Raw genomic sequence first — 13351 nt, 5'->3', positions numbered from 1 at the left:
GGCCTCTAGAGTTTTAACAAGGTTTTTCTATTATTTATTAAGTGACCTACTATTTTAACTTAGGCATCTCATTTTTCAAGCTGAAATAGATTTCATAGAGACAAACATTCTGACAAAGATACATGATGATCAATTAGAAAATGTGGTTTCTAGAGTGTTAAGAAGGTTTTTCAATGATTTAACCTAGTGACCTAGTTTCAGACCTTATGTAACCAAATTTTACATTCTAACATTGATTTATGATGATTAAGTAGAAAATGTGGCCTAAATAGTGCTATTAAGATTTTTCTATGATTTTTGACCTAGTGACCTTGTTTAAGATCTCAGATTCATAACCAGTTTAAAAATTTTAACTATAATTCATACAGACAAATATTCTGGCAAGGTTTATGAAATTTACGTATAAAATGTGGCCTCTAGAGTGTCAACAAAGTTTTTTCTATGATTTGACACAGTGACTAGTTCTATGATTTGACACAGTAACCTAGTTTTTGACCTCAGGGTGAACCAGTTTTTAATTTGATCATAGACAACCATTCTGACAGTTTTATGAAAATCAAATACAAAACATGGCCCAGATAGTGTTAACAATGTTTTTCTATGATTTGACTCAGTGACCTAGTTTTTGACCTCAGGTAATACAATTTTGAACCTATCCTAGATTTCATGGACTGATGGAGATATTCTGATAAATATTCACGATAATCAAACAGAAAATGTGGCCTCTAGAGTGTTAACAAGGTTTTTCTATAATCTAACCTAGTAACCTAGTTTAGGGCCAAAATTGTGACCTCTAGAGTGTTAAGCAGGTAAGAATAAAGAACAAGAGGGCCATAATGGCCCTATATCGCTCACCTGTTATCATTGCACTTAAGGACAAGAAGGTCAAACAACAAAGGGAAGAAATTTAACCAAAACGAAAAAAAAATCTTAGAAGGTAAAGATATGTCAAAATACACCAAAAAAATTGGAGGTACCATCCATGTTGTACCACAGAAAAGTGGTCTCGGTGTTTCCCTACGGCTAATAATAAACAAGAGGGTCATGATGACCCTGAATCGCTCACCTGAGTAATATGAGCCACATATTTAAAATGGCAAACTGATGTTAAAATATTAGAAAGTAGGTCAGAAGGTCATATTCATGGTCAATGAAAGTCAGTTTTACGTTCGGTGTGCAAAACTGTATGTGTCATCCAAATTTCAAGGCTGTATCTTAAAAAACAAGAAAGTAGGTCAAGGTCACAGTCAGGTGACCCCTAATCACTTGGGGTCATCAGGTAATTATAATTAAACAGTCTAGGAAATATGATCTGATAATTTTTGAGGTATTTATTCCTATTTAACTCATATAACAAGTGACCCCCAGGGTGGGCCTCTTTTAACCCCGGGGGAATAATTTGAACATTCTTGTTAGACATCCACTAGGCAATGCTACATACCAAATATCAAAGGCCTAGGCCTTGAACTTTCAGACAAGAAGGTTTTTTTTCCTTTTATAAATCTATGTTAAATTTGGGACTCCCAGGGCAGGGCCTCTTTTCACCCCAGTGGCATAATTTGAACAATTTTGGTAGAGGACCACAAGGCAATGCAAAATACCAAATATCAAAAGCATAGGCCTTGCAGTTTCAGGCAAGAAGAGTTTTAAAGCTTTTTCCTATATAAGTCTATGTAAAACTTGAGACCCCCAGGGCAGGACCTCTTTTCAACCCAGGGATAATTTGAACAATTTTGGTAGAGGACCTCAAGGTAATGCTACATACTAAATGTCAAAGGCCTAGGTCTTGTGGTTTTAGAAAAGAAGATTTTTTAAAAGTTTTTTCCTATATAAGTCTATGTAAAACTTGGGACCCCCGGGGCAGGGCCTCTTTTCACCCCAGGGGCATAATTTGAACAAACTTCATAAAGGACCATTAGATGATGTAACATGCCAAATATCAAGGCTTTATGCCTTGCGGTTTTGGACATGAAGATTTTTAAAGTTTTTCCTTTTGGTTGCCATGGCAACCAGAGTTCTGCATGGAATTCAATTCTTTGAAAAATTTTGAAAGGGGACCTCCCAAGGATCATTCCTGTGAAGCTTGATGTAATTCTGTCCAGTGGTTTTCAAGAAGATTTTTTAAGAAAATGTTGACGGACGCACAACGCACGACGCACATTGAGCGGTCACAAAAGCTCACCATGAGCCTTTGGCTCAGGTGAGCTAAAAAGTTACTAAATAAGCTATTTATAGTAACATAAAAGGGAAGTAATTAAAACAAATTTATTGTAAGTGAACAAAAGAAGGATCTGCCAAATAAAAACAAGAGCACTGCAATGCAACGCAAATGCAGAGCAATATACATACAAAACAAAGTCATATGACCTTTGACCCCTTAGTGTGACCTTGACCTTGAAGTGAGCCATCCGAAACATGAGCTCTGCACGTCGTTTCGATGAGGTGAACATTTGTGTCAGGTTTCTTTGAAATCCTTCAAGGGGTTCAAGAGTTACAGAGCGGAAGGGAAATTGCTAACTAACAGACAGACACCGAGGCGATAACATAATATGTCCCTTTTGGCGTATAAAAAGGAATCGAGATCTTATGGTGATACCAGTTGTGTGCAAGTTTAGTTAAAATAAAATCATAAATAGAGCTGCTGTTGTGCAGACAAGGTCAAAATAGCAAATTTTGGCCCTTTTAGGGACCATAACTCTGGAACTCATTATGGGATCTGGCCAGTTCAAGAAAGGAACCAAGATCTTATGGTGACACAAGTTGTGTGCAAGTTTGATTAAAGCAGCATGCCTCCAGATTTGGCTAAAAAATAATCTTTCTTTCAAATTGAAGTTTGTCCATATAATGAACATTAGAATACAAATTTTTGTTTTTAACATATTTTAGAAGTTCCAAATCAAGGAAAAAGGATGACCGCGTCGGGAATCGAAACCCGAACCGCCACGGCAATAAAGACATTTTCCCGGCGTCGTAACTAATAGCGCTGTAGCTAAAGTAGTGAATAATGACTACAAAATATAGATATTTATAATCGAGACAGTTTACCTGGAGTAAAAGCATGACAAACACTTTTCAATTTTCATCGTAAAAAGTAGTAAAAACAGCAAATTCTCAAGTGTTTTCGTAACAGAAAGTTTGTCAGTAATTAAGTTTTAAAACCGTCTTAAGAAATATTGCATTTATTTCAAGATATCTAAAAAAAATAAATTTTTTTTTATTGTCAAACGATCTGGAGGCATGCTGCTTTAAATTCAAATCATAAATGAAGCTGCTATTGTGCAGACAAGATCAAAATAGCTAATTCTGGCCCTATCAGGGGCCATAACTCTGGAACCCATAATGGAATCTGGCCAGTTCAAGAAAGGAACCAAGATCTTGTGGTGATACAAGTTGTGTGCAAGTTTGGTTAAAATCAAATCATAAATGAAGCTGCTATTGTGCAGACAAGGTCAAAATAGCTAATTTTGGCCCTTTCAGGGGCCATAACTCTGGAACCTATTATGGGATCTGGCCAGTTCAAGAAAGGAACTGAGATCTTATGGTGACACAAGTTGTGTGCAAGTCTGATTAAATTCAAATCGTAAATGAAGCTGCTATAGTGCAGACAAGGTCAAAATAGCTAATTCTGGCCCTTTCAGGGGCCATAAAACTCTGGAACCCATAATGGAATCTGGCCAGTTCAAGAAAGGAACCAAGATCTTATGGTGACACAAGTTGTGTGCAAGTTTGGTAAAAATCAAATCATAAATAAAGCTGCTATTGTGCAGACAAGGTCAAAATAGCTAATTTTGGCCCTTTCAGGGGCCATAACTCTGGAACCCATAATGGGATCTGGCCAATTGAAAAAAGGAACCAAGATCTTATAGTGATACAAGTTGCATGCAAGTTTGGTTAAAATAAAATCATAAATGAAACCACTATCATGCAGACAAGAAATTGCTGACGCACGCAAGCACAGACGGACTGACGACAGAGGAAGGGTGACCACAAAAGCTCACCTTGTCACTATGTGACAGGTGAGCTAAAAATGCTGAAACTAAGACATTAATCAATAAATAGGTGGCACTTTTGAGTTCAAAAGGCAAAGGCAAAACTTGGTTTTGTCCTAAACTACAGTCAAGAGATTATTTAGATGAAGAGGTTGCCCTTCATGGCCAGATTTTCCTCAGAAGTTATCATCAAATGAATGTCGGACTAAGTATATGTTTTTTTTTCAAGTGCGTGACTGTCAACCTTTTTGTTTCTATCTACATGTATATGCATCATGAAGTAATATGTTTCCTATTACATAATCTAAACACTTACATACCATTAGAATTGCAAATTGTAATAAATATAAATGTCATAATGCAGTTATTGCTGACACTTTGAACCTAAAAAAAGGATATCTTCTTCCCATGTTCCTGATGGTTTTTCACAGTTTGCCAGTTCTAGTTGCTCTGAAACATGTGATAGCTGAGTATTAAAACCTAAAATTCTCATAAAAGGGGACATAATTCATGAACAATTGGTTATGGACTTGGTGTCATGATGTGGAAGAACCATTTTAAGTTAGAATGAAAGTTTGAAGCAAGTTATTCCATTAAGTTATAACTGAGATAAATCTAAAGTGCATCAAAACTGTAATCAAGTACAATGTGGAAAAGGACGCCGATGCTGGGGTGAGGATAGCTCTCCTGGTCCAAATACTTTGTATACCTTAGCTTAACATATATACATATACTCTTTGTCCCAAGTATAATAACACTGGTAAAACCAAACTATAATATCATATATTGTCATATCATATTAATGAAATAACTTCAAAAATTGTGAGCCAAGTTCACACTGGTGGCATAGTTGTGTATTAAAAAAAAAGAAGTGAGTTAAATCAATATCTAATTAAAGCTATTTAAGTGACAGGAATATTGTTGTATAATTACCATTTGCAATGGAAATCTTGATCAATCTAATGTGTCCATCTCTAGCTTTCGAAAGGAAGTCTTTTAAATCGTCCGAAGCTGAAAATAACAAACAGTTTACATTCAACTCCTGCCATCTATCACACCATCATATTAAGGCCACTGCAAAATTTGACATTCATACCCCTACCAAAAGCATTGTTTGAAAAATAACATTTGGTAATAAATAACATTCACTGTATATCTTTGAATACTACTGACTGTACCTTTTGTGTTCAATCTGGGAAATAATAGTTTTATATTTATTTAAGTCTTGTGCTTTTCAGTTAATATCATTTTTATGGCAGCATTTTTCCATTCCTCTTAATGACATGTATCATTGTAACAAGTTATACTAAAATCCCTTCAATGAAAATAATGTCATTATCTTCAATATTACAAATGCCAAAGATTAAGTAAAATTAGAAAGGGAGAAAATACTGTATACAACAAAAATTTTGTAAAGTCACATTCAATTCTCTTCAGTGAAATCAAAGTCATTCCTTCAAATTTTAAAACACAGGAAAAATGTAGTTTTTTTAATAACTTCATCATTATTTAAGGCAGAGTTTGAGGCCTTTCAATTCCTCTTCTAGACATGTATCATAATGTAACAGGCTGAAAATACTTCAGGCTTGAACAGGAATGGAACCCGGGACCTTTCACACCTAAGGTGGACACTTTACCACGTCGCTATATAAGTTGTTGGATCTTGTATATCATAGTAACCGAGCTGATCTTACGGCGTTGTTCTAGGGTTTGCCAGTTTAGTTCATTTATCATTTTGGAGACACTACTGGTGTAACTGTAGTCATTATTGACATATCTTGCTGCAGATCTTTGAACCTGCTCAATTTTATGGGTTAGGTATTTTTGCCATGGATGCCATATGGTGGAACAGTACTCTAACTGGGGTCTAACATAGGTTTTATATGCAACCTCTTTGACTCTTTTATTTGGGGTTTTGACATTACGTTTGAGGAATCTTAGGGAATTTTTTGCTTTTGATGTTACATTATTGATATGATTGGTCCATGATTGGTCTTTATTAATGATTATGCCTAAATATTTGGCAGAATCAGCCGATTTTAACTCGATGTCATGCAGCTTATAAGGGAATATTACAAGGTTTCTTTTGCGACTGACTCTTAGGACTTCGCACTTATCTGGATTGAATTCCATGGACCAATCAGACTCCCAGGTTTCGAGACTGAAAAGGTCTTGCTGTAGGGCTTGGGCATCACTGTTTGGTTTGACCGTAACATAGACTGTTGTATCATCTGCGAACAGCCTCACCTTGCCTTTAAAATAACACTTTCAGGCAGACCATTTATGTACGAGAGAAAGAGGCAAGGTCCGAGGACCTTGAACTATTTGATACCGTATTCAAAGATACCTTGCCTTTAAAATAACACTTTCAGGCAGATCATTTATGTACGAGAGGAAGAGGCAAGGTCCGAGGACCTTGAACTACTTGATACCGTATTCAAAGACACATTATCATGCAAGCTCCTTTTTTCCCAGAAGCATACGTCTGTGGAACAGTCTCCCTGTGTCTTTGCAAGCTAGTCCCAACTCAGAAGTATTTGTTGGGCAGCTACCACCCTTCTATCAGTTCTAATGCAACTTCTTGCTTTTACTTTTTAACCCGACCTGTAAAATAGTTCTTTTACTTTATCTTTGAGATGCACATAATCTCTGTATTCTTATTATTTTTAACAGCTATCCCTGACAAAGCGCCTGCCAGTTATAATTGATAACGATTGTTAAGCAGTATCCCTGTTTCTCGTATTCTCAGGGTTTCTCATATTTTCGTTTTTTGCCTTCAAGTTGTCAAATAATTTAATGTTTATTTTCTAGACAGGAATGGTACAAAACTGACACACTGAAAATTTCAAGTGATTTGAATGCATATTGACGAAACTATCAGCATTTTAATCAGTTTTCAAAAGAATCCTTATTTTTTTCTATTGATTATGCAATTAATTGTAATATTTCTTGATGTATTTACTACAGAATATATCTTTTTATAACACAATGGTAATTTCAATGTTTTAAATTCTACAACTTATTTGTGATGAAAAGTCAAATCTAAAACCACGGGAATACGAGAAACTCTTGGTCCATTTCTGTGGGTGAGGGTGGTATCAAATACAGAAACAAAATAATTAAATGGGATAATTTCAATAACATTTTATGACTCAATCTGAAAGACAAGTGAATTTTCTACAAAATAACACCCAAATGCTGTTTATGAAATGGTTAATCTGTTATTGGGAATAAAAACAACCCCTTAGGCCCCCGAGAATACTAGAAAACAGGATATAACATATAGACATATCGATAATATTATATTCGACCAAAAATTTCCTTAAAAACGCCGGTCGATAAAATCTCCTGGATTTTCAACTGAAATCTCCTTGAAAATTGTCCAGGGAACTTGACATGTATTCGCGATATCGACATTATGGATAAAATCCAATTTTCCGGTATTAACCACTAATAAACGCCCGTTCCCGTTTTTACGGTGAGGGGGGTATCGGCCATTATGCTACATGGCGGTAGTGTTTAGATTATCCATTTTTTCAAGTTTTAAACAAAGAAAATGAATAAAAAAGTATTGCAGATTATCATTAAACATTGTTGTAATTAAGATGTAGCAAAAATATCCTCAAAGTTTACTTTATTTTTGAAATTTTAGCTTTTATTCTACACTGCCGCTTCCGTGGCTCGATACCGAAGGTGTGAAATTATTCGCATTTTTCAAGGTAAACAGATTATTTTTGCAAAAACAAATGTTGCCGAGGTCGTAAAAGAGTATTTTCATTGTGAGAAAGTAAGAACTTTCCTACATCCTTATCTCCTGGCAAAAATAATCGCTAATATTGTACACGGTCTTTATATCGGTTAATCTCGCCAGCCCCCCTGACCCTGTACCGGAAAACGGGATTTATCAATAATGTCGATGTGGTCAATGTTAGAGCAAACTGATTTCTAACATCACGATCATATCAGCAAGGGTAGAAAAGTCGTTTTTATGTATTCTCAAAATTTTCCTTGACATGTTCGTTGTGTGTAAAAGCTTTCTAATGTTTCCGTTAAGAATATTACAGATCTTTTACCTGAAATACCAGTTTGATGAGACATTTCTTTTTGATTTTCTGAAACACGGAAGTGGAAATTGTAAACACCTACGTATCACGTGATCACATTCGCATCGGTTGTTCCTAATCCCCGTACTGTATCCGTACCATATATCATTATTCGGAATAGCGGAAAGTACACCCGGTTATTCTTACAGTATATAACACAAGAGCATCAAGTCGGCGGAGAACTGTCGGCTAATAATTTTGAAGATTGGATTGAAATAAAGGCTAATAAAGCTATAACTGCTACTGCGGTGCACTGCACTGCATGCCGTTTAAGGTAGTTCTGCACGTTTGAATCGAAACATTTTCTACAATGTAGAATTTGATTAAACTCTGATTTTTCAAAACTTCAGACTATACTAAGAAAATTCAGCATATAAAAAAGATGGGTCGTGTGCTTGATTTTTTACTAGATTAATTTGAAAAATTTGGACCTCGCGCATTTTTTTTATAATGAAAGTCTATGGGAAAATCATAACTATCATAACATTTTCGGGAATAGAAATTTTTCTACCATGTAGATTCTAATGAAACTTCTCGCAGTTGTAAATAAACATATGGCCTATAAGGTGGTGAAATAAAATGTATAGGTCCATGTGCTAATTGTTGAGATATTTGACCACGTTGAAAGTAAACCGCACATTTTTCGCTTATTTTAAGACATTATTTTGAATAATTTAATTTGTCAGATGTTTTAATATCATGTTTTAACTTTAGAAAGATAGTAACAATGCCATAGTAATAAATTTACTCACTGGTTGGCATTAATTCATAAAAGGATTTTCATTTCGTACGCCGAAACCAGGGTTTACTCTATGGTTTACCAAACGTGCAGAACCACCTTAACTACCGAAATTCAGCAAATAAAAAGGATAGCGTCGTCTGCTTGATTTTTTGCTCAACTGATCTGAAAAATTAGGACCTCACGCAATATTTCATAATGGGAGTCTATGGGAAAATCATAACTTTCATAACATTTTCGCGAATAGAAATTTTTCTACAATGTAGATTTTGATGAAACTTCTCACAGTTGTAAATGAACACATGGCCTACAATTTGGTGGAATAAATTTATAGGTCCGTGTGCTTATTTTTGAGGTATTTGACCAAGATTAAAATGAACCGGACATTTCATGCTAATTTTAAGACATATTTGGAATTTTTTAACATGTCATATGTTTTAATATGATATTTTGACTTTAGAAATATGGAAGTGTCTAGGGGTACGGATCCGTACCTCCAGAATCTGATTCAAAGGGTACGGATCCGTACCTCTAGACAAGCCTGTTAGAGGTTTTCTAGGGGTACGGACCTCCGTTTTTCTAGAGATTAAGGGTCATTTATGTTTTAAATTTTGTTGGAAATGAAATAACAAATAAGACTTCATCAGTATTCACCTAAAACTTGGATCTAAATGGTTTACAGATAACAGCATTCTTCTGATTTGTTACATTTTCTTTCGAACGTAAATAACCGAGGAACACCAAATAATTCACGAGGATTCGAACTGGCAGAAAAAAAGATATAAAGATTAAACAAAATAATGTTAAATATGTTGGGTAGCCGTTACGAGATACAATTTAAGGGACGTTTTCACAAACAGTTTCTTTTACTTTATGTTGCTTAACTGATTAAAAAACAATCAGTTCCGTGCCAATTACCATTATACCTTGTTAAATAACAAAATAAATAGGTGCATATTATTATGCCTGATTTTTTTTTGTTGAATTTCAAATAGAATTCATTTAAGGGATAGATTCATTCATTAATCTAGCTGTTATCAACAGTTTACTTTACAACAAACTGATCGGCACGGAACAGTGTATTCATTTGGAGTTCCTCGGTTATTTAGGTTTTGAAAGAGAAGATAAACAATCGGGTGAATGCCAATTGCCAAGTTTTAAGTGAAGAGTGGTTAAGTCTTATTTGTTATTTCATTTTCAACAAAATTTAAGTTATAAATAACCCTAAATCTCTAGAAAAAGGAGGTCCGTACCCCTAGAAAACCCCTAACAGGCTTGTCTAGAGGTACGGATCCGTACCACTAGAATATGATTCTAGAGGTACGGATCCGTACCCCTAGACACTTCCTAGAAATATAGCAACAGTGCCATTGTAATAAATCTACTCACAGGTTTCGACTAAATCATAAAATTATTTTCATTTCCGTACACCGAATCAAGGCTTTATTCTACGTTTTCCGGATAAATGACGTTTTGCCATCACTTCCGGTTTATCAAACATGCAGAACTACCTTAAAGACTGAAAAACGTCGCCTCTAACCATCTTAATAATTTCTAAACATGCTAAGCCTCGTTCTGAATTCCACATGCCAGCATCCTCACGAACAAGAACGGAAATCTATGACGTTATATATTTTTGAACATTTTCAAACAATAAATGCAAAAGATTTCTTGTAACCGAAATATTTCGACAAATTATATTATATATCTTCTAATGAAAGGCCCATAATTTGACAATAAAGTAAAAAAAAATAACGAAATTTAATGATATTCATATACAGACTTTGTTACTTTCCATTGTCTTACAGACAAGAGACAGTCACATCATTTCCCTTAGACCGTGTTACTTCCATTGTCTTACATGCGCTCATGTAGATCTGTTTGTGTTTTTTCATCTGCAGTAGTATATTCTAAATATACGCAGCGTGACGTAGACACAGGTAAAGACTCAGCCAATCAGTGCTCGCTGGAAAGCTCTAGTGGTCGTATTCCTTTACGGATGAATAGGATAGGGATAAGTTCTCTATACATTTTTCCTATTTTCCTAAAAGGTTTTCTGTTGAAATACTAAAAATCTTATGCTTATGCTATATTAATCTGGTATAATAATAATAATAATAATAATTTTCAGCTCCTTATTCCTTTTTGTAAGCCTATCATTAACTGCCTTATTTTTCTTTTACATAGAATCCACAGTATCATTTCTTCATTGTCACATTTTAATAACTTCTCCTACCAGCTAAAGAATCCTAAAGCGTATTAAATATAGTCGCCGGTTTCTACCGGCAACTAATTAGTTCTTGTACATGTAGTTTATGTAGTGTCGAAGCCTAAAGATCATCTAGATGCTAAACGTTTCCGCTCCTTTGGCCCATTTATATTTTTCCCCCATTCGGCATTAGTTAGTTGGTTATTTTTATGAGATTCTTGGAATATCCTTAATTCTATTCCATTTTGACATAATATTGGTAGATTCTATGTACATTCTAGTATTTTTATATTACCATTATTTAGATCTACATTTAAAAACTGCGAAAAACGGCGTTAAACCTAAAACAAACAAACAAACATTTAAAAATACCAAATTTTAAAAACGCAATTCGCTATTACAGTCTTTACACTCTATAATTGGATGCCATAAGAATATGAGGTCGTAAGTGCTACATAATTTCTACAGACCTATGAGCTTACACTTCTAAATGGTCGAATTGCGTAATTATGTACTGCAATTTACAAGTAGGGGCTATTGCACCTTCAGGCTTGTGGCCTGACCAGTGTTTATTCAGCCTAGATTTGAAACAGTTGAGTGTTGCTGCTTCAATTATACTTGTAGGGAGTGTATTGCATGTGTCTACAACACTATGACTGAATGCATTTTTCTTCTTGTGTTCACTTTGGCTCTAGGCTTGAATAGTTTTTTGTGTGTCCCCCCTTGTACTAGTATTTGTTCTGACATTGAGCATGTTAGTGGAAATTTTGTCAAGTTCATGCCTTAGTTATATACTTAATGATATCTGTTCTAGTTCTTGTTATTCTAGCGTCGGAAACCCAAGTCGGATTAACCTGTCGCTGTTCTCCAGTTCTTGAAGTTCATGAAGCATCTTTGTGGCTCTCCTATGCACATTTTCGATGGCGACTGATTCTTCCTTGCATTTCAGGGTCCGTATCACAGATGCATATTCTAAATGTGGACGTGCACGTGACTTTTATCATTGTAAAAACAATTCTTTATTCATTTACGTAAAGTTTTTAATTACCAGTCCAAATTTCCTGTTTGCAATATTAACTTCAGTACTTAATATGTTTGCTAAAGCACATATTACCCCTAGGTCTTTCTCTTCAGTTATATGTTTGAAAATATTTATTCTGTTATCAGTATATTTCATGTGATATTCTGTAATAGGTTTATTTCCTATGTGCATTATTTTGCATTTTTTCTATATCAAAAATCATTTGCCACTTATTTGCCTAATCGCAGGTATCGAAAATGTTATCCTGCAGCTTTTCTAAATCTCCGTTACCTCCTATGACCGAGTATAGCTTGGTGTCATCGATAAAGATCAGGAACAAAACAGGTCCTAACACACTAACATGTGGGACCACTGGTGACATTTTGTCACGAGGAAGTAGCACCATTGACTTTGACCCTCTGTAACCTATTGTTCAAGAAGTCTTCGATCCATTTGTAAATGTTACCCCTTATTCCGACACTCCAGATTTTCTTTAATGGCCTTTTATATGAAACTTTGTCAAATGCAGCATTGACATAAAGGTATATCATGACATCATGTCTATGTCATAGTTTTCGTCAATTGCAGACATCCATTCTTCAATGCATTCCAACAGTAGTTTAGTACAAGATCTCTATTTTCTAAATACATGTTGAAATTTTTAAATGATTTCATTATCTTTCAGATGTTTTACTATAGCGTTTCTTACATTTTCCCCCATTATCTTACAGTATATTGATGTTACACTATGGGTATATAATTTTCAACATTAGTGTTATTTCCACTTTTATGTATTGCTGTGACATTTGCCTTTTTCCCCATTCTTGTGGTAGTTAAACGCCGTCAAGTGATTTTCTGTATATAGTTGTTATAATTTCTTAGACTGCCTCCTTGCATTCGTAGATGATTTTGGGGTGTATTTCTGGCCCTTGGGATTTGAATAGATTTATTTCTTGAATTGCTTTCATTGTAATTATATCATTGATTTCAGTGTAATATATAGCATCATTTTTGTTCTTTCTGAATCTGGTATAGGATTTTTTCAAATGGCGAACACTGCTGTGAAATGCCTATTGAATTATTCAGGTATTTCTAATCATTGTTAGTTTTGGTTCCATTTATCACTATTCCATTGATTCCAGACATTGTTTTAGAGTTGGACCTAACATTCTTCCAGGTCTTTTATCTTTAACGTTCTCTGCTACAATTCTGTTCATATTTGTATTTTGATATTTCAAGGTGATTGCCTACCCTATTCCTTGCTATTCTGTAGTACTATTCCTTGCTGTT

The 13351-nt window shown here is 34.8% G+C and overlaps 1 protein-coding gene across 3 annotated transcripts in view; it reads right to left on the bottom strand.

Annotated features, from left to right (window-relative positions):
- The window catches only part of LOC123529646 (twinfilin-1-like), a 28492-nt gene extending 20315 nt beyond the window's left edge, over positions 1–8177 (bottom strand). For 2 of the 3 annotated variants that reach the window (XM_045310057.2, XM_045310058.2), the window contains exons 1-3: positions 8063–8144; positions 4923–5000; positions 4389–4439 (exon numbers count right to left, since the gene is read on the bottom strand). In XM_045310057.2, coding sequence (XP_045165992.2) covers positions 4389–4439; positions 4923–5000; positions 8063–8087 — 154 coding nt within the window. In that variant the 5' untranslated portion in view covers positions 8088–8144. Of the gene's footprint in view, positions 1–4388; positions 4440–4922; positions 5001–8062 lie in introns of all 3 variants that reach the window. The other variant, XM_045310056.2, reaches the window with a different exon arrangement.
- Between the last annotated feature and the right edge of the window lie 5174 nt (positions 8178–13351).

This window comes from Mercenaria mercenaria, chromosome 13, assembly GCF_021730395.1.
Source record: "Mercenaria mercenaria strain notata chromosome 13, MADL_Memer_1, whole genome shotgun sequence".
NCBI lineage: Eukaryota > Metazoa > Mollusca > Bivalvia > Venerida > Veneridae > Mercenaria > Mercenaria mercenaria.
The sequence above is the reverse complement of the archived record's forward strand: the minus strand, read 5'-3'. Positions and strand labels throughout refer to the sequence as shown.